This window comes from Salvia miltiorrhiza, chromosome 1 (assembly GCF_028751815.1).
Source record: "Salvia miltiorrhiza cultivar Shanhuang (shh) chromosome 1, IMPLAD_Smil_shh, whole genome shotgun sequence".
Lineage (NCBI taxonomy): Eukaryota > Viridiplantae > Streptophyta > Magnoliopsida > Lamiales > Lamiaceae > Salvia > Salvia miltiorrhiza.
The window spans coordinates 6,723,659-6,748,699 of record NC_080387.1 but is presented as its reverse complement, the minus strand read 5'-3'; the positions used below and the strand labels follow the sequence as shown (position 1 = coordinate 6,748,699).

The 25,041-nt window shown below is 42.0% G+C and overlaps 2 protein-coding genes across 3 annotated transcripts; one reads left to right on the top strand and one right to left on the bottom strand.

Annotated features, from left to right (window-relative positions):
• Nucleotides 1–5,078: 5,078 nt before the first annotated feature.
• LOC131016356 (F-box protein At2g32560-like) lies at nt 5,079–7,583 on the top strand. 2 transcript variants are annotated; one of them, XM_057945056.1, is made up of 5 exons: nt 5,079–5,831; nt 6,187–6,266; nt 6,360–6,538; nt 6,663–6,737; nt 7,131–7,583. In XM_057945056.1, exons 1-5 carry the CDS (start codon nt 5,394–5,396, stop codon nt 7,316–7,318), a joined length of 960 nt encoding a protein of 319 aa, XP_057801039.1. In that variant the 5' UTR covers nt 5,079–5,393; the 3' UTR covers nt 7,319–7,583. The 2 variants fall into 2 exon arrangements, with proteins under 2 accessions (XP_057801039.1, XP_057801042.1); XM_057945059.1 differs by having other exon boundaries at nt 5,085–5,831; nt 7,115–7,583.
• Nucleotides 7,584–23,900: 16,317 nt separating this feature from the next.
• On the bottom strand, nt 23,901–24,719 carry LOC131010250 (uncharacterized). Its single transcript, XM_057937724.1, has one exon. It carries the CDS (start codon nt 24,717–24,719, stop codon nt 23,901–23,903), a length of 819 nt encoding a protein of 272 aa, XP_057793707.1.
• Between the last annotated feature and the right edge of the window lie 322 nt (nt 24,720–25,041).

The following is a 25,041-nucleotide window of genomic DNA, read 5'->3' as shown; positions in this document are numbered from 1 at the left end:
TTATCGCTAGAAAATAGGATATAAGAGTTGGTGGGGGTATACACCCCCTACCCCCCCTAGTGTCGTGCACGTACTTTAGAAGTCAAGCACAATTGTTGAAGACCTGGAAGAGCTCAGAATGCACCCGAGTAGGGCTGAAAAGCCGGTGCCGAGGAGTAACCCGAGAGAGCGACTGAGTTGCCATTTAAGGCTCATCCCCTGTCTAATTTTCGTGGCTTACGATATTTCTGCGCGGAGCATAGACATTGAGGCCCTGAAGGCCCAAGTTTTGCAATTAATGCCCCTGAGTTTTTGCAATTAATGCCCCTAAATTTTGCAATTAATGCCCCTGAGTTTTTGCAATTAATGCCTTCGTCGTGCAATTAATGCCTTAGTTTTTTGCAATTAATGCCCATGAGTTTTTGCAATTAATGCCTTCGTCGTGCAATTAATGCCTTAGTTTTTTGCAATTAATGCCCCTGAGTTTTTGCAATTAATGCCTTCGTCGTGCAATTAATGCCTTAGTTTTTTTGCAATTAATGCCCCTGAATTTTTGCAATTAATGTCTTCGTCGTGCAATTAATGCCTTAGTTTTTTGCAATTAATGCCCCTGAGTTTTTGCAATTAATGCCTTCGTCGTGCAATTAATGCCTTCATTTTTTGCAATTAATGCCCCTGAATTTTTGCAATTAATGCCTTAGTCAAGATAACTTTAGACGATCTGCGCCGAAGATGACTTGGGTAATATGTGGTAGTTTAGACGAGACAATCACACTAACTGCGCTGAGATAATTGCAATGGCTGCGCTGATATAATCGCACTGGCTGCGCTGAGATAGCCACACTTGCTGCGCTGGTACAATCGCACTGACTGCGCTGAGATAGCCGCACTGGCTGTGCTGATACAATTGCACTGGCTACGCTGAGATAATCGCATTGGCTGCGCTGAGACAATTTATGCAATCTGCGTTGCAGATGACTTAGATGAAGATGACTGTACAGGCTGAGCTGACTGAGATAGTCACGCTGATCATTTGAGCACTGAGATAACTGAGATAGTTCCACCAGCCAAGATAGCTGAAATAACTGAGATGTCTGCGCAGGCTGAGATAACTGAAATAACTGAGATAGCTACGCAGGCTGAGATAGCCTGTCCTGACTGCGCTGAGAAAGCTCAGATACATTCTGAGGCTGATAGCTGGGCAGGCTGAGATAGCCTGTCCTAACTGCGCTGAGAAAGCTCAGATACATTCTGAGGCTGATAGCTGCGCAGGCTGAGATAGCCTGTCCTGACTGCGCTGAGAAAGCTCAGATACATTCTGAGGCTGATAGCTGCACAGGCTGAGATAGCCTGTCCTGACTGCGCTGAGAAAGCTCAAATACATTCTGAGGCTTACAGTTCCAGATCGTGGCTAAGTTACCATTTAAGGTTTTAATATCCGCTACGCGACTGAGTTGCCGTTAAGGCTTAAATATCCTGCTAAGTTTTTCAAGAAAATACATATGGTGGCATATACTCCACTCCCCCCCTTAGTAACATGTGCATGATTCGACTAAACATGTTATGTGTATGCTTGTGCTTGGTGTTCGTACTTGTGATGCTAGTGGCAGCGCTATTATGAGTATGGTCCCAAAACATGTTATTCAAATTATGTTCCAGGTCCTAGCACATATGCAGAAGGTGTGCAGCTTCGTGTACTTAGTCAATTCATATTCCAGCCCTAAGCACATATGCAGAAGGTGTGCAGCTTCCAAGACATAATTATTATTGCATAAATCCCAGCATAGATAATATAAGTCATGCTTATGCCCAAAAGCTAAGGTATAACATTTCCTAGTTCTCAATCATGTTTTCATGCTTCGATGAAATAGCTTAGATCATGTAGTAAGGGACTATAGTTCTGCGAAGTACCTGAGTCACCACTTGTTAGTGGGTGACCTTTTCATGTGTATGATGTTTACCATATTTGTTCAAGTCTTTCCCCCAGAGATGTTTATCCTGTGCTGTAAGAATTCTTAAGCAAAAGTATTAGTAAAGTATGAGAGCCCCTTTAAACAGGGCTGTAATCCCATTATTAAGAAATATATATACTGCTCAGCTTCGTGCTACTTAATATCAAATTTTCACCTCCCATCAAGGATAATATAAAACATTAGTATGCCCAAATGTTCAAGTAGAGTATCTTTTGATTCCCAATCATGCTCACGTGCTTTGATAAAATAACTAAGATCATGTAATGACAAGTTTTCGTTCCGCAAAGTACCTGAGTCACCTACTTGTTAGTGGATTAGCTTTCAAGTGATGGTGTTTACTATCTTGACTTTCCTCAAATCTGTTTATCTTGTGTTGTATGGTTTCTTAAGCATGAAGATTAGTAAAATATAGCGGCCCCTTGAAATAGGGCTGTGAATCCATTGCCAAGATAACCCGAAGCTTCGATCGTGTAATATATTATTGTGCCTTTATTTCACTATGTTTATCACAACAAGGTATTCCCTGTTCTTAGAATCAATCAAGTCATGCTTAAACACAGCTCAACACCACGAAACTCCCTTCCATATTTTTACTAGTCATGTTGAAGATAGCCGCAATAATTGAACGAGAAAATAAACTCTTTTCCCAAAAAATCAGAAGTAGAGCAGGTTCTTAGCGCCATCGCCGGAGATAGTAACTGTCTTAGCTATGAAATCCCCATTGTTTGGTACTTCTATGGACGTCGGTGATATTCAGTGTCGTGATATGGAAATAGGGAGGTCCATAACTGGCTGCGCAACTGAACATCAAAAAGAGAGAGATGACCATAGGTGGCTGCGCAGTTGAATATCAAAATAGAGAGAGGACCATAGGTGGCTGCGCAGCTGAATATCAGAAGATCGTGAATCCGCGCTGCCCATTTAGTTTTCTTTGTGTACTTACGCTGACCGCTTGAGGCTCTAATTCCCCCCGGAAAACCCACTACCTGTGCTAAAAATTCTCAAGTGCCAATATTAGTAAAACATGAGAGCCCTTTTTCAGGGCTGTAAACCAATTATTGAGATTACCCGAAATTTTGATCATGTAACAGGTTGCCACGCATACCGCCACAAAGTATTCCATGTTCTTAAAATCAAACAAGATATAGAGATAAAATAATAAAGAGCTTCGAGTTCGAATGCGAGTTTCCCTCACTCAACGTAGTTGCGCTGCCCTTTTTGTATATGCTACTTGGGAAGTATATGTAACTTCATCTAGTTTAAAGCAAACAAATGCCAACATGCGAATCCAAGATTAGAAATGGCAGTTTACCCAACATGTGAATTCAAAAGACATCAAGAAAAATTGTCATATACTTATAGCATTTGGATTTTCCCTAACTTATCATCGGCAATAAAGGGGTAAGTCAATATTGATTCTCCAGTGGAATGAATTAATATTTATGAATTAATTATGATCTGGGCTGATCATAAGAATTAATTCATTTGAGGCCCATCTTTATTCCTTGTATTTGATCCCTGGGCTGGCCCAAAGACTCCTGAGACCAATAGGAGAAAATAACCTAACTCATAAGTTTGGCCCGTATCCTGTATTTATAATTATAAATACAGTTCAGCTCTCAGAACATAACAGATAAGAAGATTTACGTAATTTCAGATTACAGAAATGAAATTAGGTTTTCTGTGAGAGTTGAGCGGCGCCTGTTGAGTGGGGTTTTCTATGGGGAATCCTCAAAGATCGTCGTCCATCCGACGTCGGGGATTGAGCGGGATATAGTTCAGAAGATCAGAGCTGGAGTCAGATTTTCGCAGAAAATCAAGTTCTGGCAGTTTTCGAATAACGGCCATAACTACCTCTACAGAACTCAGATTTGGACGAAACAGGCGGTCACAGAAAGCTCTTTCGAAAAGGAAGATGTCGTATTTCTTGGTAAAATACGATTGGAGGACGTTTGAGGCTTCAAACGAAGGAGTGAAGTTGGCTGACATGTTCAGCGACGAATTGATGAATTCTTAGAAATTCTTCAGGTATTTCTGAACTCCTCGGTGCAGTGTTTAAATTAATAGGAGCATGCTAGGATTAATAGATGTATGGTGAATTAAGATAATCCAAGAGACGATCCTCAGACAAATCGAGTATTAATTAAGTTTAATATTCCTTCTATTCATATATTATCTCAAATTAAAATATGGTATTCAAGTGATTTAAGTGTACTTGAAATAACCATGTTAATTCAAAGTTTGATTTGAAGCTATTCATATATTATCTCAAATTTAAATATGGTATTCAAGTGATTAAGTGTGCTTTTTTTTTTGACGGAAGTGATTAAGAGTACTTGAAATAACCATGTTAATTCCAAGTTTATTGTATCAAATCATATTCACCAACTATGTTACAATTTTTCTTAAGATACTCTCAAACCCCATTTCCAACTTATAGTATTTATTAAATATTTTAATCTTAATATAAAATGTTACTGGTATTATCGAATCAATATCTAATTATTTAATATTCGATTCGAATCCAACTTTATTACATGAAACGAGTGAATCTTGCAAATAGGGCCGACCATGAATGCTACACTTTGGGTCTTCTTCTTAGATACCGTGCCGTGCTTAAGGCAAAGATTTTTATAGGCAAGGATCTTGATACATGTCACAAGATAATCCTATTTTATTACTGGAAAAAGATTTTGGCTTGCTTCTTCACTTCTTGTCTATCCCTTTGAGCCCCACAAGTTGGGTTAGGTGGGCATTGGCCAATAAAAACCATACCTCTTCAACAATTTTCTCTGTTATTTTTTTTTAATTACATCTAACTATACGAAACTTCATCAAATTATAATTTTATACTCCTTCCGTCCGCAATATCGTTTTCACATTGTGGACGGTGCGAATTTTAGGAAAAATGGTGGATAATAGTAAATAATAGTGAATATTGTAGTGAGTGTAGTTTGGTTTCCACAGTAAATGTATTTTTTAATGAAAATATAAAATTAAGAGAATAAAGAGTTATGTGGACTCTACAACTATAAATGGAAGTGGAAACGATATTGCGGACGGACCGAAATAAAGTTTAAAGTATACTAGTACTATATTTTTAGGCAACGGAGGAGAAAGTGAGTAGAATTTGAATTATTGAGTTATTTATAATTTGGTTGAATTTTCGTATTTCAAAAAACCCTTTTCCTGATCTCCCACAAAGCTCAAGTTTTTAACTTGTGCATATTGACTGCTCTCATCCTTTTCCTTTCTATTATTGGTCGCCTTCGCTCTTTTACACAACACACAGAGATACGTGTGTGTGTGTGTGTGTGTGTGTGTGTGTGTTTTTCTTGTATTTATATATAAGTATTAGTTGGGCCTCTGTTGTGAAATGCTACTTTTCTTCTTGATCACTTGACTCCTCTTCCACAACTCCGCCATTTCCCACTTGAATAAATGTCACCAAAAACGAAGGTCTCCGCCGCCTTGCCGGCGCCGGAGATGTCGGTGCTGGACCTGCCGGAGCTGGTGCTGGAATGCATCCTGGAGAAGCTCCCGGCGGAGGGGCTGTGCCGAATGGCGAGCGTCTGCACTTCCCTCAGAGACGGCTGCGGGAGCGATCATCTATGGCGGAAGCATATGGAGAGCAAATGGGGGCGAATCATCGGCGCTGCTGCAAACAGTGAATGGGAGTGCTACATCGCTTCAAGAAAAGGGTTGAACCAAGCCAAGCACAAGGGGCTGATGGGGTATCTCTTGGCGCTGATTAGATCTGCTTGGAGCGGCGGCGCTGGGAGGAGGACGACCTCTTCCGCCGTCGATTCGGTTATGTCTAAGTATCTTGCTCTTGAGTCCGGCGACTTCTGGTTTCCTGCTCAGGTTTATAACCGCGAGGTAATACTACTGTTTTCTTGCTTAATTTATTGGGATATGGATAACTTCATTTATTCACTCTTTTTATATGTTCCATATCTTTTTATTCTTTTCACATGTTTGTATTTTTGTTCACTGGTTTGATAGTGTGGATAATTTATTGAATATATTTTCATTATTTCCACTCTTTTCACAAGTTAAGTATGAATTTTTTTTAATTGTGTTCTTTCCCTAGTTTTCACTATGATTGATGATAATATTATCTTAGAGTATTAATATGAATAAAACATTTCCATATTTTTGATGTGTTGTTTTTGTTATGATAAATTTAAAAGTATATAGAAAGGTGTTGATGCGAAGTTGTTGGTGTGTGCAGAATGGTCATGTTGGATTTATGTTGTCTTGCTATGATGCTATGGTGAGCTATGATAGGAGAAGTGAGAGCTTCAATGCCAGGTTAATTATTATTAATTTTGATATTTGAAAGTAGAAATGAATGTGTGGAAGAGGTAGGGATTTTGTAATGAATGAGTGATGGTTGGAGTGCAGATATCCAGCTCATGGAGCAAGGGCAAGTGCAACAGAGAGTGGTGTGACATGGGAGAGGTTGAGAGCTCCCCTTGTTCCTACTTCACCACATCACCTTCACATCTCCGATTGCTTACACGACCTCCACCCCGGCCATCACATCGAGATCCAATGGAGACGAAACAAAGACTTCCCATATGGTTGGTATTCACATATATGTATTTGCAGAGCAAGTGAATAGCTCTGTGTTTTCTTGGATATATCTCACACCATAATTGACTTCAATTTGTAGAGGAGACGTAACTGAACGGGAATTGTGTGCAGGTTGGTGGTATGGCGTTGTAGGCCACTTGGAAACATGCGATGGCAACGCCAACTACTGCCGGTGTCACAATAGTGGTGAGTTGCTACAAATTAATTCTACCATATGCTCCTATTTCATATTATTAATAAAGTAAGTGAGAGAAGAGATATACATATAATGGGGATTTATATATTATGAAATGAAATGTATTTGTATTGAATATATGAGGGCATGGGTAGGGCCTTTGTTGATTCCCATTTGTTGTGCATGTGGGACTCCCCTTGTACCTATCAGAATAACTCTCCAATAGCTTGTCGTAATCTCTACCAACAAACTCATCACTGCTGTCTCAATGTCAATAATGCTTATGGCCAGCCAACCTGAAACAGACCTCTACTTGTTTTTTTTGACATAGAAAATAAATTAGATTAAAAATTGAAAATTTGACATAAGTAGAGCCTGAGTCTTGTAGCAATGGTGTTATGCAGAGACGGTGGTGCTGGAGTTCCGGCAGTACACGGCGGGATCGCGTTGGAGGCGAAAATTCATCACCAGGAAGGACCATAGAGAAGAAGGCAACGAGGTGGATGGATTTTATGGAGGGATTAGGAAATTGAATGGGGAAGAAGAGATCTCTATGTGGAAGAAGCTGTGGCCTGCTCAAGTTTTACACTGAAATTAATTGCTTATCAATCAAGCTAAGGAGAACTGTTTGATGAAGACAAACAAGATTAGTGGCATTATTTGTTGAAGCTATAGCTCATGAGCTTAGATTATTTTTGAGCTAGGGGAATGTATTTCTTGTCTCACTAAGAAGCTGTAGCAAGTAATGTATGATATGGCTCCATTAATTCTTAAGGTGTAAGATAAGGCCAAGTGGCAATATACAAATGTATCCACTTTTGATTATAAAAAAGTCAAGCGTGCTAATTTTTATTTTATATAGGGTAGAAATAATATGTGAAAATGTGTTGTAATTAGTATTGAGAGTGATGAAAATATTGAAATTAATAGTAAATTGAGTATTATAAGTGGTGAGGTATAGTCCAAAAATTGAATAAGTGTTTTTGTGGACTTCTCAAAAAAAAAGGTACAAAGTTTTATCACGGATGAAAGTGTAGATTCAAAACATCATCTTGATATTCTATATTACTCAAATCGTGAACTTTGTTCTAAATGCTTAGGGATGGCAATCGGGTACGACAAGTATGGATAGTGACTATCCATACCCATACTCACGAACTAAATGGATAGTTGTTGCTAACCACGAAACTATCCATGGATATCAAATGGTATCCAAACCCGCTACCCGCGGATACCCGCTACCCGTCGGGTATCCGCGAACCCGCTATCCGACGGGTATCCGTCACCCGTTATCCGTCGGATATCCGTTGTCCGCCGGATACCCTCTATCCGCCGGATACCCACGAAATAGAATTTAAATATAAATTTACAACAAATTTGAGAGTTGAGAGGATGGAGTTGAGAGAAGGGAGGATGGCGGAGGTCAGCGACTTCGCGAGGAGGGCTAGGGAAAGAAACAGCTGAAGGGGAGTCAGGGGACTGAATGGCTGTGTTAGGGGCGTAGGGGAATCAAGGTTTAGGTTTAGCTGAATATTAGACTTTGGGCCTTATTGTCTAGGCCTATTTTAAGATATAAAATGCTAGCTCATAATCTCAAAATATATATTCAAAGCCCATATTTTATAGAATTTTTTGTGGATATTTGACGGGTAATTGACGGATAATTGACAGGTAATTGGCGGGTATTTTTCGCGGGTAAACGGGTTTCGCGGGTATGGATAGTAAGTATCCAAACCCATACCCACGAATTAAATGGATAGTAAATTGCAACCACGAAACTATCCGTGGATATCAAATGGTATCCAAACCCACCCTAATGGTTTCGGGTTTTCGTGGATATCCACTACCCGCGGGTAGATTGCCATCCCTATAAATGCTTGACCAATTCAAGTTGAACATTAGTGATAAATGCATTAATGCTCGACATGCTCATCTACTGCGGGTCGAGCATTAGTAAATTTGTGGTAAATGCAATGCTCGACCTCTTCAAGTCAAACATCGGTAATAAATACACTAAAGCTTGACCACTGCGTGTCAAGCAATCCAACATTAGTAATCTAGCATTTTTTAGAAAATACTCAACACTAATTAAGGCCAAGTGGCAATATACAAATGTATCCACTTTTGATTATATAAAAGTCAAGCGTGTTAATTTTTATTTTATATAGGGTGGAAATAATATTTACTAAATTTTAAAAGACAAAAATTTTAAAAATACTATTTTTTCAAAAAAAATATAAATTATACTCCATCCGTCCCGTAAATCATGGCTCAAAACTTTTTGGCACGGGTATTTAGGAGAGTTAAAGTAGTTGTAAAAGTAGTAGGGACCACAAGATTAAAGTATTTATTTCAATTATTTTATTCCTTAACCCTCTTTCTTAATAAAGTGGTTTATAGAATAAATAAAAAAAAAACAAAATCTGCAATATAAATTAAAAGTAGCGGCAAACTTAAAAAAATGGCTGGAACACATTACAAAAAAAGGCGTAAGATATTAAAATAAAGCTGTCAACCCAAATTTTCATTTCAAGCCAAATGTTTCGAATTACACCAAATTGTTTTCCCTCTACAAAATGCACAGCACATATTCTCTATAAAAATAGAGTCATTCCACATTCTAAAATCATTCTACCATTACATCCAAAAAATAGAAAATGAGGATAAAAGATTTGACAAGTGACGAGAGAGTTGCATGAATTCAATTCTTGATCATTGACAACAAGAATGGAAAGCCACCACGAGGCAAAATGAAGGCTGTCGAGCTCAAGTTCGGCATCTCTTGGCGAACCGTTTGTCGTCTTTGGGCTGAAGCAAAGTAAAAGCAGCAGTAAGATCAGTTTATAAGTTCACAAAGCAGGAAAATATGTAGACCAAGGAGAAAAAAGTTGAAATTGATCTAGAGTTAATTGCAAGCCTTGAGTTATCTAAAAGATCAACCATTAGAAGATTGGCTAGTGGCATAAATTGCAGCAAGAGTACCGTAGGGAGGTGGATAGATCAAGGCTCATACAAGTGCTATAAAACCTGACCTTACAGCCCCAAATAAGCTGTTAAGGATGAGGTTTTGTTTAGAGCATATTGAGTATGACAGGTTGCTAGAGAAATTGCAGTTCAAGTGCATGCAAAACACTATCCATATCGATGAGAAGTGGTTCTACATCACCAAATCTTCTTACAGATTCTATTTAACTCCAGCAGAGGCTGAGCCAAATAGAACTTGCAAGAGTAAAATGTTTATAACAAAGGTAATGTTCTTGCGTGTTGTGTGCCGACCAATATTTGGTGATGATGGGAGTGTTCTATTTTATGGGAAGATAGGCATCTTCCCTTTAACAGAAATGGTACCAGCACTGAGGTCAAGGAAGAATAGGGAAGCAGGGACACTTGAGCAAAAGCCAATCCAGAGTGTGACAAAACAAGTACTCAAAGATTGCTTCATCACTAAGGTATGGCTAGGGCAGGAATTATGCATGTATTGTAGGTCTACAATGAAAGGTGTTGAACTAATAGATGTTCTAGTGTAGTCTCAATGCTTTTAATTAAGAGTTGGTTGTTGATTGTTATTGTACTGCATTTCTAATATACAACATAATTATTAATGAAACAACTTGTTCCAGCCATTAAAGCTAAGTGGCCTTCATTTGCATGCAAGACTATCTTCATTCAACAAGATAATGCTAGGCCACACATCAAAAATGATGACATAGAGTTTAGAGAGTGTGCATCAGCTGATGGTTTTGACATCAACATTATACATCAGCCTGCAAACTCCCCTGACACTAATATCAATGACCTTGGGTGGTTTAGGGCTATTCAAAGCCTGCAAACAGAAAGTGTTTGCAGCAATGTTGATTCTCTAGTAAATGAAGTTGTTTCTTCCTTCAATGAACTTGCACCAATGACATTGAATTTTGTTTTCCTAAGTTTGCAAGGTTACATGTTAGAGATAATGAATGTGAAGGGTGACAATTGCTACAAACTGCCCCATATGAAGAAAGTGTCCATGCTAAGACATGAGATACTTGCTCTATGTTTGGAAGTTCCAACAGAATTGGTGAAAGATTTCATAGCTTATCTATGGGAGAAAGGTGAAGTTGAAGGCATTCAAGACCTAGAGCATCACTTACGTATTCATCAAGCAACAGTTGAAGGCATTGAAGCACAATTCAATGCCTTAATGTTGCTTGAATAGTGTTGTTAGGTCCTTGAGGGTTGAACGGACAGGTGTATTGGGGGGTGGGGGGAATACACCTGTAGGCTATTTTTCAAATGTTTACTTAAAATAAACACCTTTGTACTAAAAAGACAATTTTACTGCTTTAAAAGTGTGTGGTTCAGTTGACAAGAGGTGGCGACTGACACTGAAACAAAGGTTCAATGGGTGACTTCAGTTAATTGAGCTGGTCAATTAACTTCAGTCCAAGTAAAGCTTCAATCGTAAGTAAAACAGAGTAGAGTTACTTATTTAACTAACTATTTAAATATTGATCAGTTAAACTTAGAATCCCTTAGTTACTTTTTTCAGTTAGTCAGTATTAGAGAAACAGAGATATGCGCAAGTACTGAATATAAAAGCAAGTAAGAACACAATGGATTTTTACGTGGTTCGGAAAACAACGTTCCTACATCCACGGCCAGAGAATGATCTGACAATCACTCGCTTGTGCTTACGAGTGCACAACAAACCTGACTGCAATGCTTACGGGTGCAAAGCAAACCTGAACAACTGAAACAACCGTTCCAGCACCAACACACTGGGTTGGATTTCTCTTTCTCCTCTTAGTGCGATAACACACACTAAGAACTCTGAGTCAGAACACTGGTCTGAACTCGCTCTAACTTCAAACGCTTAACTCTAAACAAAGAGGGGTTTGAACTTATCTTTCGGCTAGGATTACTTGAGAACAAGCTCTCGCGTAATCAAATTCTAGGCTTAGGATATGTATGAGATATATGCCTAGAAAGCTAAGAGAGTTTTGGTGATCAGAAGTTCTAATGACTTAAGCTTTGATGACTCTCTTCTTCGATTCAATCTTTTGTGAAGGTTGAGCTTGAGTAGCAATTTCTGCAGAGCTTTGGCTATGTAATTGAATCGGTGAAGATTTGCTGTTGATCCTCGGCGCTATTTATAGGTGGAGTTCTGAATAGTTTCGTTGGAGAGAAGGTCATCGAAATTCCTGCTGTTGTGAGATGTTGTCACTTCATGGGCTGAGGTGGCAATCTTCACAAGCTCATTCATACTTGGATTTGAATCAGAGTAGTCTTGGAGCTTGTTACTTCTGCAGCTTTACACGAAAAGAGAAAGTTTGGTCCTTGCAAGGACGGTCGTCAAATTCTCTGCATTTAATGCTCCATACATGGTGTCTGATACTTCTTGGTTCAATCGAGAGTAGAAAGGTTGTTGGCATTTTCACTTTGCTTCAATTCTACGATGACATGAATCATTTGAGTAGCTTCTGACTGGTACTCATATTCAGTCTTCAGTCAGGGAATGTCTCATGATGCTTCAGTAAGAATGACTTCAGTTGCGCGGTCTTTGTCTATCACTCAGCAAGCTAGAAACCTATTCTAAGCATGTTGAACTCTAACACTTGAGTTCAACGAAAAATACTAAAGTTGTAGAAAAGATCTAAGGGATTTTGGTATCATCAAAACAAGGGCAAGGATATTTCATTCATTTCCCTACAAGTGCAAATGCAGTGTGATTTTTTTTTTGTGTTTTGAAAATGAATAGTGCTTGAATCATTTTTTGTATGCTTTTCACATGTAAGGCAGTGTAATATGAATGAAAGCTTTATTTTTTGCACAAGATATGCTATGGTTTTATGCACAATTCTTGGGTAGCCACCAACATTACTCTACTTTGTAGAGTAGTGGGCATCATCCCATGAACAAAATCAGCACATACACACCACAAATCACCAATCAATTCAGCACACATTCACCACCCAATTTAGCACACAATCACCACCAATCACCACCAAATTCAGCACACATTCACCACCAATCACCACCAAATTCAGCACACAAATCACCACCAAATTCAGCACACTACACCACAATTCACCTACAACACACATTCATACTCATGCATCAAAAAATAAATTCATAGATGTGTACCAATTTTGTTGTATGAGTAATTTTTATCATTTCAGATCCCAAATGAACCATCAAGCCCTAGTACTCTCACATGCAGCCGCATAATCACCAAAATCCAACAAGATTACAGTTTCAAATAAGCAACCATATAGTAAAACATGGAAGATCTCACCCAAAACAAGGCAGGAAGCAGTGTGGCGAGTAGTTTACGATGGCCTTCGGATGCTGTGAGCCACCACTCGTCAGATTTCCCTTCTAATTCCTCCAATTTTGCCTCTAAATCTTCTAATTTGGCATCGGATCTAGGGGTTTCCTCGCTCAGAAAAACCGATGCCCATGTTTCGTAACAGAGAAGGTCAGTATGTTGACCTAAATCAGATGACTGAGTAAATGAGAAAAGTAATAAAGGAGGGGGTTTCATACTTTTTGAGCCTTGCCGGACAAGGGCGGAGGTAGATCGTATGTCGGAGCGGAGGAGATGGACTCTGATCGCACCCAAGCTCTCATTCATCTTCAACCTCAGATGCACCAAGCCACGACTCCTGGGAGGCCACCGTCAACGCCTCCGACATGGAGAACGAAAAGTACACAAGCGGCGGATTGTCGATGAAGCCGAGTGAATCTTCAGTATCGGGGATGAACTCGTCGCTCAGATACTCCTTCCAAGGGAAGGAAGGTGGTGAAGCTTAACATTCATACCTAAATCTAAATGAGTGAAGAAGGCATTCAGATTAACCTGTGTGATTGAGAACGAAGAGAAAACTTGTAGATGAAGAACTTCTAGATTTCTTAAGATATTATCGCGTGTCTATAACGATGGATTACATGAGGTATTTATAGACTTACATTAGGGCGAAGGGTAAAATAGACTTTACAGGCCACACACGTACTCCACATACGGTGTACGATCGCGAATCACTATCTATCAAAAACCTTTTCTAACTAATTTGCAGCTTTATGATGAACATGCGGTCATCCCATCAGCGCTGGTTGCTTTCACCCCTCGTCCGCGCTGACTTTGTCTAGATGAGCTTTCTTCTGCGCTGATGTTCATACGGAACGTAATCGAACTCTTCATCGGCGCTACAATTTGGTCTCGTCTGCATAACCGCCCCTCTAGTTTTTGCTCCAGCTAAGAATGCTTCATTTTCTAAGTCTTCTTCGGGCGTTATCTCAAGGCCGAGCCACCCTTTAACCTTGTTGATTCTAAGTGAGTTTCAGTCTGCGCAGACCTCCGTCTGTGCCGCTGGCTTCTCTACTTCTAATTACTGGGTAGCGCATCTACGTTCTTTAAACCAGGCGTGCTTTAAGCAAGAGGCGGCGTTGCTGACTCTCGCTTCCATGTCCCTATTGTGATCCAATATTTGTCATGGTTAGCAGTTTCTTGATACTTGAGTTAATAAGTTCCCACTTTTTAGAATATAGTAGCTCATAAGATCTTTACTCCTCATCAGCTACTCCCCCTAGTCTACGAAAAGAAGTCTTTTTTGAATTTTCGTAGCTCCAGCAGGCCTTCGATGTAATCCCATCAGCGCAGGACTTTTCCTTTTAGTGACGTCTCCTCGTTTAATGACTGACACGTTCACTATTCCCCGTACGTAACTTTTCGCAGTTCCCGGCTCAATCTAAGCCCTCCGTTTTTAACCGCCATTTCACGGCATGATCTGGGCCCTTCTTTTTCTGCACGCATCTCAACCCTAATAATTTCCCTCTCTTCCGTCCCTTTGAATTCCCCTCCCTATAAATACCTATCATCCTCTTCGTCTTTCCTTCTTCTCCTTCCCTTATATTTGCTGGTGTTTCGTCCCTCCTCGACCTCTCCCTCTCCTTCGCCGGCTGCCCCCATTCCTCTTCCTGCTTTCCCCGCCGCTAAGTTTTGTCCCAGGTACCCATTTTCTCTACCTTCTCCTGGTTCATAATACTTTAATCTTTTTTCGACGACCTTTTCGTCATCTCCCTTTTCCATTTTATCTTTACCCTTCTTCAAAGCTCTGCGTAATTCATGGCCGACGCGGGATCCCAACTTTCCCAGTCTACTCTTGACATCCGGGCCATTAAAATAGTGAGGAAAGTCCTCCGTATTGAACCTGCTGATCCAGACTTTAAGGTCCGGGCCATTAATCCTGACACCATTCCAATTTGGGTGCATCAAATTGATGCAGGGTTACGAATCCCGCCTTTCCCTTTCTTGCTTGACGTATGTAACCGCTACGGAATCCCTTTTTTCCAACTCTCTCCTTCCTCTATTCGTCGGGCCCATTTGTTACATATAGTCTGCACCGCTAATAACTATCCTTACAGCGCCACCCTATTCCATAAGACCCATGTCCTGAAAAGGACTGGATCCCACTATAATTTTACTTCCAAATCCGAGGGGCATATGGCTTTTATGAATAAGCTGACCTCCTTAGACAAAAATTTTCATGACAAATATTTTTTTTCCAAACTCGTTATGGCTCCTGGCCAGACATTCTTGGCGCCGACGCCCAAGTTCAGTGGCACCGCGCAAAGCATCTCGCCCCTTCCGACTCCGAACGCGTTAACGACCTTGAGGATAGCCTTCTAAAGGCATTAGCTGAGGCCCGTAACGCAAATGTTCTGAAAGTGAATGAACTAGTAGTTAGGCCCTCTATTTTAGCCGGCGCAGGCTTATTCTCCCGCTATCCATTGTCCGCTGCGGGTATTATGTGTTGTATTTCACATTGATGTTTGTTTTGTTCTGTGCCCATATTTGTGCTTTTTATCTTACTGATGCTTGTGTCATTTCCTGAAATATATTTCTGATGTGTTTTTCGTACTGGTTAATTTGTGCTAGGTATGGATACGTGGAAGACAGTCGAACACGGTGTCATCCCTAGTTTCAGCTTTGTTCAAACAGGAGCTGGCCCCTCTGCTCCAGTTGCATAGACGGTTGGCAGCGCCGCCCAAGCCATTGCGGCGGGTTCTTCGGCGTCTCGTTAACCCCGACCCGTTCATCCCTCCCGCAGTCCCCCTCTGCTTCATGATGAGGAGTGGGATGATGAAGATACGGGGGACAACATTCCCCTGGTACAAAGAAAACGAAAAGGACCCCCCACCAAAAAATAGCCCCAGCAGAAGAAGAAAAAAAAGACGGCGCCGGCTGCGCAGTCAGTGCCGGTGCAACTGACCTCAGAAGAGGCTGACTCTTCTGCCAGGATCCTCGCTTCTTCACCCCGCCTTTTCGAGGGCGGGATGACCTCTGGGGCAGGCATTGCCCCTCGTGCCCTTGCAGACTTGACTGGCAAGGAATGTCGGTCTCAGATGGTCGCCCAAATTGCTCCCTCCGATCTCCAGGCTCGGGAATCTTTGGAGCGTCGACAGATGGCCGACAACCTTGTACTGATGATTGAAGCGGTAACGTCGTATTATCTATTTCCCCTTATATTGAATTTTATGATCGTCCCCTTAATTTCTCTTATACGTTATCTACGCAGGCTAGAGTCGAATGCCTAGCCTACTCTCGGAGCCTTCTCCGCGTGGAGGGCGAGATCCAGGAAAAAGATAGAGAATTCCTGGCGGCGCTGGCTAGATGCACCAACGCCGAAGAAGAATCTCGCCGCTTGCGAGAAGAGAACGAGATATTGAAGGCCGAGAGGCTATCTGTTGACGCGGAGTTGGCCCAGGTTCGGGAGGAGCTGGCGCGCGTGAACCGTGAAAAGGGAGAGAAAATCGCAGCGATTGTTCAGGATTGCTCGCAGAAAATGACCGCCCTTGAGAAGCAGATCGTGGCCAAGGGGAAACAGGCTTTCAGGCGTGGAGCTGACCAATATCGGCTGTGCTACTTCCTCTCCTCGGAGGGGCATGAATTTCTGCGCATCATCTTGATGGAGACCATCAACAAGTTCCTGCACACCCCCGAGTTTCTAAATGTTGTGGCCCCGGCGCTGCAATGGCTTGTCAGGGAATCTGCCCGTGCCACCCTCAACTTGACACAAGCCTCTCTTGAACAACAGGCTTTGTGCGAGAACGACACTGTGCTGAATGCCGTCGACTCAAGCGGCCTTGGAGAAATTCTGGGTATCAACGCGGAAGCGCTGAAATCTCCGGAGTGGTGGTTCCCGGTCGTAGACAAGGCTATTCGCCTATTTGTGACGGGACGCAGCGCTGATCCATTGCCCAAAGAGCCCTTCGTGAGGACGCCCTATCTCGACGCCATTCGCTCCCGAATTCGTTCAGTACGGGGTAACTTCCCTGGTGGCGGGGTGTTCTACGAGCCCGCCCCCGTAGTTCAGGCGGTGCCGACATCTCCAGCTCATAGGTCTGTGCAGCCCAATCCCTCTGGCGGCCATAGCAGCAGCAGCAGTGCGGACGAGTCTCTGCAGGCGGAGGACCCTCCAAACCCGACTCCCAACCCCTAGACTCCACGTGTTTCAATATTCGATGTAGAAAAAACTTTGACTGTTATTATGGTGGTGTAAACCTTTTGTGATAGCGGACTGAGATGATGTGCTCATTATCTAGATGAATGATTTCTTCTCGTATCTTTCCCTTGTGATATCCTTTACTTTTCTTGTCTTGAAAATTATTCGTTATTTCCACGCTGCATATCCGTAAATGTTGCTTGTTATTCATAATCCTTCCATTGTTGATGTAAGAGAAAATGGCAAGGTTGAACTATGCTTAGATGACAATTATGGTCAACATTTTAGATTAGTGCTCCGCTCATCTGTGCGTATTTGAATTTTTGAACCAATAATTGAGTAACGGGACTCCGACCGATGATATATACAATACGCTTGTCTGCGCGGACTTGAAATGACAGTTTGCGCTGCCTAGAGGCTTGGATCTTTGTGGTTCCAAATGATTAATGCCTTAGCCTTTGCAATTGCCCTCGTTGTGCAATTAATGCCTTAGCTTTTGCAATTCATGCCCTCGTAGTGCAATTAATGCCTTAGTTTTTGCAATTCATTCCTTCGTCGTGCAATTAATGCCTTAGTTTTTGCAATTCATGCCTTCGTCGTGCAATTAATGCCTTAGTTTTTGCAATTCATGCCTTCGTCGTGCAATTAATGACTTAGTTTCTGCAGTGTCAGCATTGCTTTTATGTCTGCGCAGTCATGGGGGTCCATATCAAAGATTATGCTAGTCGAAACAATAATATGAAGGAGATAGATGTTCCCTAAAACCATAGATCTTTATTGATGATGACCATGGTCCCAGACCTCGTTAAAACCCCTGTGGGAAAAAAGAGTATCTGGTCTACATAGTGAGAGATCGTAATTGAAAATTACACGTAGAATTTCTTGAGATGATTACTATTCCATGGCCTTGTGAGAGATCTCCCTTCTTGATCGGACAGATGATAAGTTTCGCCTCCTAAGACTTCGGTGATGATATAAGGTTCCTCCCAATTAGCTTCGAATTTTCTGGTGGTCTTCAAAGCATCTGCACGCTTAAGCACTAAGTCCCCTTTCTGGAGTCGGCGCTGCTTGACCCTCTTATCGTATCCTGCTTCGATAATACTCTTATATTTGGCTGCTCTGACTTGGGCCTCTTCCCTTTTTAAGTCTATCAGATCTAGCTCGAGCCGACGCAGCTCTTCGTTCTGCGCTGGGTCATAGGCACAGATTCGATGTGACTCTAACCTTACTTCCGCGGGTATGACCGCATTTGAACCGTAGACCAAAGTGAACGGAGCTTCTCCCGTTGTTGTTTTTAGGCTGGTACATAGTGCCCATAAGACCGTATCCAATTCCTTCGCCCAACGTCCTCTGCTCCTTTCCAACCTCTTTTTAATACCCTCACAGATGGTATGATTAGCCAATTCCACTTGTCCATTGGCTTGGGGATGAGCCACTGAAACAAATCTTTGCTTGATATCCATCCTTGAACAAAAGTCCTCGATTCTTTGGTTAGTGAACTGAGCTCCATTGTCTGATACTAAAACTCTAGGCACCTCGTACCTACAACAGATATTCTTCCAGATGAATTTTTCAACGGTGGCCTCATCTACCTTCGTTACGGCTTCTGCCTCCACCCACTTCGAGAAATAATCCACCGCTACTATTAGGAAGCACTTTCCTCCCAGCGCTATTGGCAATTTGCCTACGATATCAATTCCCCACTTGTCGAAAGGGTGTGCTGAGTACATTGCCCCCATTTCCTCCCCTGGGAGGTTAATTCTTGGCGCATGTCTTTGGCAAGATTCACATTTCTTCACGTAAGCTTTGGCCTCTTTGTCGACGCCAGCCAGTAAAACCCAGCTCTGATGATATTCCTGGTTAGATCTTTGTACCCCGCATGATTTCCACAGCAACCCTGATGGACCTCTTTTAACGCAAACTGTGCCTCTTTTGGTGACAAACATTTAAGGAACGAATGTGTGAAAGACCTTTTGTAGAGTTGATCGTTGATGAGGCAAAATTTTTCGTATTTAGCATATTTTGCGACGTCTCCCTCCATTCTTTCTCCTGTTCGTAAAAAATGGATAATTGGAATTCTCCAATCATTTCCAATTTCAACTGCGTAGGTCTGCACCACTGAACCCCTTTTTGGCTCAAATAGGAGTGTGATCTCATCGCTCCACGTTTGTTCGACTGCGCTAGCAACTCTCGCTAATAAATCTGCCTTTTGGTTCTCCTCCCGCGGTATTTGTACTATTTCCAATTCCTCAAATTTTTTCTTGATTTCCTGCATCTGATCATAGTAAGCTCTCATTCTGTCATCTCTGACTTCACACTCAGCCCTTAATTGCTGTGCTACCAATTGAGAATCGGTCTTGATAATAGCGACATCTACTCTGAGCTCTTTTAAGATGTGGGCAGCCCTGATTATTGCTTCATATTCTGTCTCATTATTTGACAATTTGTCCTCAAATTTAATTGCGAACTGGTAGATCCCATCTTCCGGTGATTCAATGTAAATTCCAGGTCCACACCCCTCCTTGGTGACGGAACCGTCGACCTGTGCCGTCCATGGCCCTCGCAGTGGCCACCTTGTGATTTCTTGAATGAAATCAGCCAAGGCTTGCGCCTTGATGGTTGTGCGGGGTTCGAATACTACGTCATACTCTCCCAGTTCAATAGCCCATTTTACCATTCTTCCTGCAAGGTCTGGTCTGCCCAGGATCTGTTGAAAAGGCAGCGCTGTTCTAATAATCACTTTATGTGATAGGAAGTAGGGACGCAATCTTCTCGCCGTGATCATGATAGCATAGGCTATCTTTTCTGCTGCGGTATATCTAAGCTCGGCTCCTTGAATGATTTTGCTCACGATGTATATTGGCTTCTGGATTCCCCTTTCTTCCCTTACTAGCACAGTACTTAACGATTCTACTCCCACTGAAATGTATAGATACAACGACTCTCCCGGCGCTGGCTTGGTTAAGATGGGTAGCTCCGTAAGCTACCTCTTGAGGTCTTCAAAGGCTCGTTGACATTCGCTGGTCCACTCGAACCGGCTTCCTTTTCTTAGAATTTTGAAGAAAGGTAAGCTTCTCTCCGCCGACCTTGATATGAACCGGCTCAGCGTAGTTATTCTTCCATTCAATGTTTGTATCTCTTTGATGTTCCGCGGCGCTGTCATGTCCAGAATAGCTCGAACCTTGTCTGCATTCACCTCTATCCCCTCGGGTGTGACTTTGTATCCCAGAAATTTTCCCGACTGAACCCCGAAAGTGCATTTGGCCGGATTAAGCATGAGTCTGTACTTTCGCACTACCGAGAAGATTTCCTCCAAGTCGTCAGCATGTGTATGTGCTTCGGCACTACATACCAACATATCGTCTACATAAACCGATACGTTCCTCTTTAGCTGATCCCTAAAAATTTTGTCAATCATCATTTGATACGTGGCTCCTGCATTTTTGAGCCCAAGCGGCATACTCAAATATGCGAAGATCCCTACGTGGACTGCAAATGCTGTCTTAATAACATCGTCCCGATGCATCTTGACGTGATGGTACCCTTGATAAGCGTCCATCATTGACAAAAGTTCACACCCTGAGGTAGCATCCGCTAATTGGTCAATTCGTGGTAACGGGTAACAATCTTTCGGGCAAGCTGCATTGAGGTCATGATAATCTACACACATCCTCCAGGTCTTATCTTTCTTTTCTACCATGATTGCGTTGGAGACCCATTCGGGATATTGAACTTCCACAATGTGCCCAGCTTCTAGCAATGCTTGTACTTGTTCCCAAATAGCGGCGTCTTTCTCAGCGCCGAAGTGCCTTGTCTTTTGTTTCACCGGCTTAACTGTGGGGTCTACGTTCAACCGATGCTCGGCTAGTTCCCTGTCGATACCTTTTGAATCTGTTGTGCTGAATGCGAAAACATTTGCGTTTCTGCGCAAGCAAGCAATCACTTTTGTAATCCGGGTTCCATGTGTGCCCCAATTTTGGTAGTGAATCCTTCCTTGTCCGTGAAAGGTTCGACAACCATGCACATGTCACTGGTAGTGACTAAAGGGATCTTATCATTCCCCTCCCGTAACTCTGCCATTTCTGTACGCTCGGGCTCTGAAGCAGTAACCATTCCGGTTTTTCCTTTTTTGATTATCTCTTCTTGCTGCGCCGATCCCTCCCTTTTCTGCCTCAAGTATTGAGTTAGCATTTGCACATGACATTTTTTCGACACAGCCTGGTCTCCCCATACTTCTCCAATTTTTCCTCCCTCCAAGGGGAATTTCATCTTTAGATAGAGGGCGGAAATTACAGCTTTGAAAGAATTCAATGCTGGTCTCCCAAAGATTATGTTGTAGGAAGGTTTTGGTGCATCGATAACTAGGAATCTGACCATACGAGTCTTTCTTTCACCCGTTTGCCCTATTGTTACTGGCAACTCAATTGTTCCCACCGGTATTACGGATTCCCCCGAGAAACCATAAAGAGGAGCCACAGTGGATTCCAGTTTAGCCTCTAATCCCATCGCTCGCCAGCATTCTAAGTATAATATGTTGACGGCACTGCTTGAGTTGACAAATATGCGGTGCACCAGTACGTTCGCCACAATGGTAGAAAACACTAAGGCGTCGTCATAGGGATAAAGTAAAGGTCTAGCATCCCTTGGTCCGAAAGATATTATAGGCTCATCCGATACGGTGCTAACTGCCATGAGTGACTGATCGTAATACCCAGACCTGACGGCGCGGGCAATTTATTTTTTGGCTCTGTTAGATGTTGGTATATTATTTTCCCCCGTAATCATATGTACTGCTCTATCATATTGAGCATGATTCGCGGGGTTATGTATGTCCTGACTGTCTCGTCTATGATCCCTTCTTTCTCTCATCTCTTCATGTCTGTCCCTTCTGTCCCTATCATCATGATCACGGCAAAAGTCATCTCGTCTGCGCCGCCCGTTGTCCCTATCTCCTTTGTACTCATCATAGCAGCGCTCCCTGGATGCGCCCCGGGGCCTCTCTATATACTGGTTTAGGAACCCTTTCCTCACTAAAATTTCCAGTTGATGTTTCAAGTGTCCACAGTCTCGGGTGGGATGTCCATAACAATTATGATACTCACATAATAGATTATTCTTCCCTGGATTTGGCATGCCTGGGTGGTAGTCTCTTGGAGCTCTGAAATAATTCTCTCCCTTAATCTGGTGAAAAATCTCGTCAACGTGACGATTCCACTGGGTCTGGTTCCGTAGATCATCTCGATAACCCCCGCATTCCTCTCTCCTTTCTGGCTGTACCGTCATCAACAGAGCAGCTCCAGTCTCTACTGCCATGGTTGGTATTCTAGGGGGTAATCCCCGATATGGGTTTCTCGTGATATACTTGTCCCCAGCATCTATGCTATCTTGCTTCTTAGGCTTGAGTTTTTCTGCCTCCGCCTTTCTTGCCATTTTTGCATCTTCTAACTGAAGATACCCCGGTATTGTTGCCATAATGTCTTCAAAACTGGTCGGCGGTTTAATTTGAAGTGTTTCAAAAAGCGGACCTTGCTTTAATCCTCTAGCAAAAACGTATTGCTTGATTTGAGATTCCGCCTCTGGTATGTCCAGCGCTGTTACATTGAATCTGGCCACGTACTCTCGAAGCGTTTCTTGCGGTTCCTGCTTGATATCCATTAAAGAAATGGCTGTTCTCCCGACCCTTTTTGAACTGGCGAACTGTCTCATGAACATGAGGTAGAGGTCACCATAGGATTGAATAGAGTCAGTCCCCAAGTTATGAAACCATCGTTGAGCCATTCCAGATAGAGTTGTGGCGAAGATCCTACATTTGATTCCCTCCCCATATTGATGCAGGGCAGCTAGGCCCTCAAAACGAGCTAAATGCACCTCCGGGTCGGTAGTGCCATCGTAGTCTAGTGAGATGGGACGGTAGTTTGCCGGTAAAGGCTCCAGCAGTATTTCATCTGAAAACGAACTCTTGTTGATCAAAGGCATCATAGTAGTGTCGTTGTTTCGTCCTTCTCTCTTTTTCGTAAATATGGTCTCAGTAGGTCTGCACCGACTTCTTTTGGGCAGCTCCCTCCTGGGCTCTTCCGACCTTGGTTCGTATTGATCAGGAAACTCGTTCACCTCCGTGTTACGATCATGTTCTTTTAGCTCTGTTTCCAAACTCTTCAGTTGGCTTCGAAGGAACGATACTTTCTCCTTAAGTTTGTCATTGCCTTTGTGCACTCCCAGACTGCGCTGCGGAGTAGTCCCACTAGTGGAGTCAGTTACATCCTCGATCTGAACGTTGTTCGTAATGAACTTCCGCTTGTTCTTCTCCCCATCTTCCCCCTTGTTCTCCTCTGGCTGCACAGCTATCGCTTCCCCTCCTTCCTTGGCCTGCGCAGGCGTGGGAACTGTCCTTTGAGCAGTTAGAATTCCCTCTGGTGTGGTGATGGGTTGAGTGATGCCCATCAGTGAGCGCATAGTTGCGTAATTGAGCATGGCTAAAATTTGTTCAGTAATAGGGACATTGACCGGTCCCGACGTAGGAGCAGTGGTAGCAGTAGCGGGCATAACTGTTCCCATCAGTGGCGGATCCAGGATTTTAAAATTGGGGGTGCAATTTTTTTTTTCATAAGCATAAAAGTAAAAGATATTTAATGTTAAAAACATTACATTCCAAAATATTGTTAAGAATACAAAAGAAAATTACATAACTATCTAATTTATCTTTCGACGAGTCTTCATTTCTTCAAAGCGTTTCACAACCTCGTCATCGGAAACTTGTAGAAACATATCTTTCTCAATGAAAGTAACCAAACAATCATTTAGAACTTGATCACCCATGCTATTTCGTAGCCTATTCTTGACATACGTCATTCCAGAAAATGCTCTCTCTACACTTGCAGTAGCAACAGGAATAATCAACACCAACTTGATGAGCAAAAATATTAGAGGATAAGTCACATGTCTCTTAGTTTCAACAAGCTTCATCAAAAGAGAACTAACATCTTGTAAATTTTGAAACCCAACATCTCTTTTCATGTCCTCCATAAATATATCAAGTTGGCATTCAAGAGCCATCAAATCAATGCTTGAAAATTCAGATGGATAAAAAGTTGCAAGTTTGAGTACCTTTTCCTTGTCAAAAGAAGAGAAGCCATCTTTAGGATCTAAGCAAGCCATGCATATAAACAACTCCATATTGACCTCATCAAATCGATTGTCAAGTTCTTGAAGTAGTAAATCAATTACTTCTAGAAACATGTCAACTCGGAAATGATGAAGATATGAAACTTGTTGAGCAAAACGCTTTGATCTTCCTTGAGGGATATATCGAGACTCCATATCTGGAACACCAATGTCATTATCATTGCAAAATGAGGTAACTTTATCTAAAAGAGCCTCCCATCCATTCTCCCTCATTTTCTGTAATACAACTTTTGTCAAAGTGACAAGTCTCATAGCACCAACAATATCTTGATCCTTTCTTTGCAGAGCAAGACACAAATCATTAGTGTACCCAAGTATAGTAGACATTAGTTGTGCCATGAAAATAAAATCAAATGATTCTAGTGGGTACAAAATACTTTAAGCTTTCACCTTATCATCCGAATTAGAGCCATTCTCCCCAATCATCACAAGAACTTTAACAATAGTAGAAAACAAGTTCATGACATTCACAAGAGTTTTGTAACCCAACGAGTTTCTCCCGGCCTCTTCAAACCAAGTTCTTGATTTAACCCGGATCCCGTATCAAGTTCACCAACTTCCAAAGCTTGAGCAATTTTTTGTGCTTGAAATTCTCGAAGCATTTCTCTTCTTTTACAAGAAACTCCAATCACATTCAACAACGTTGCAA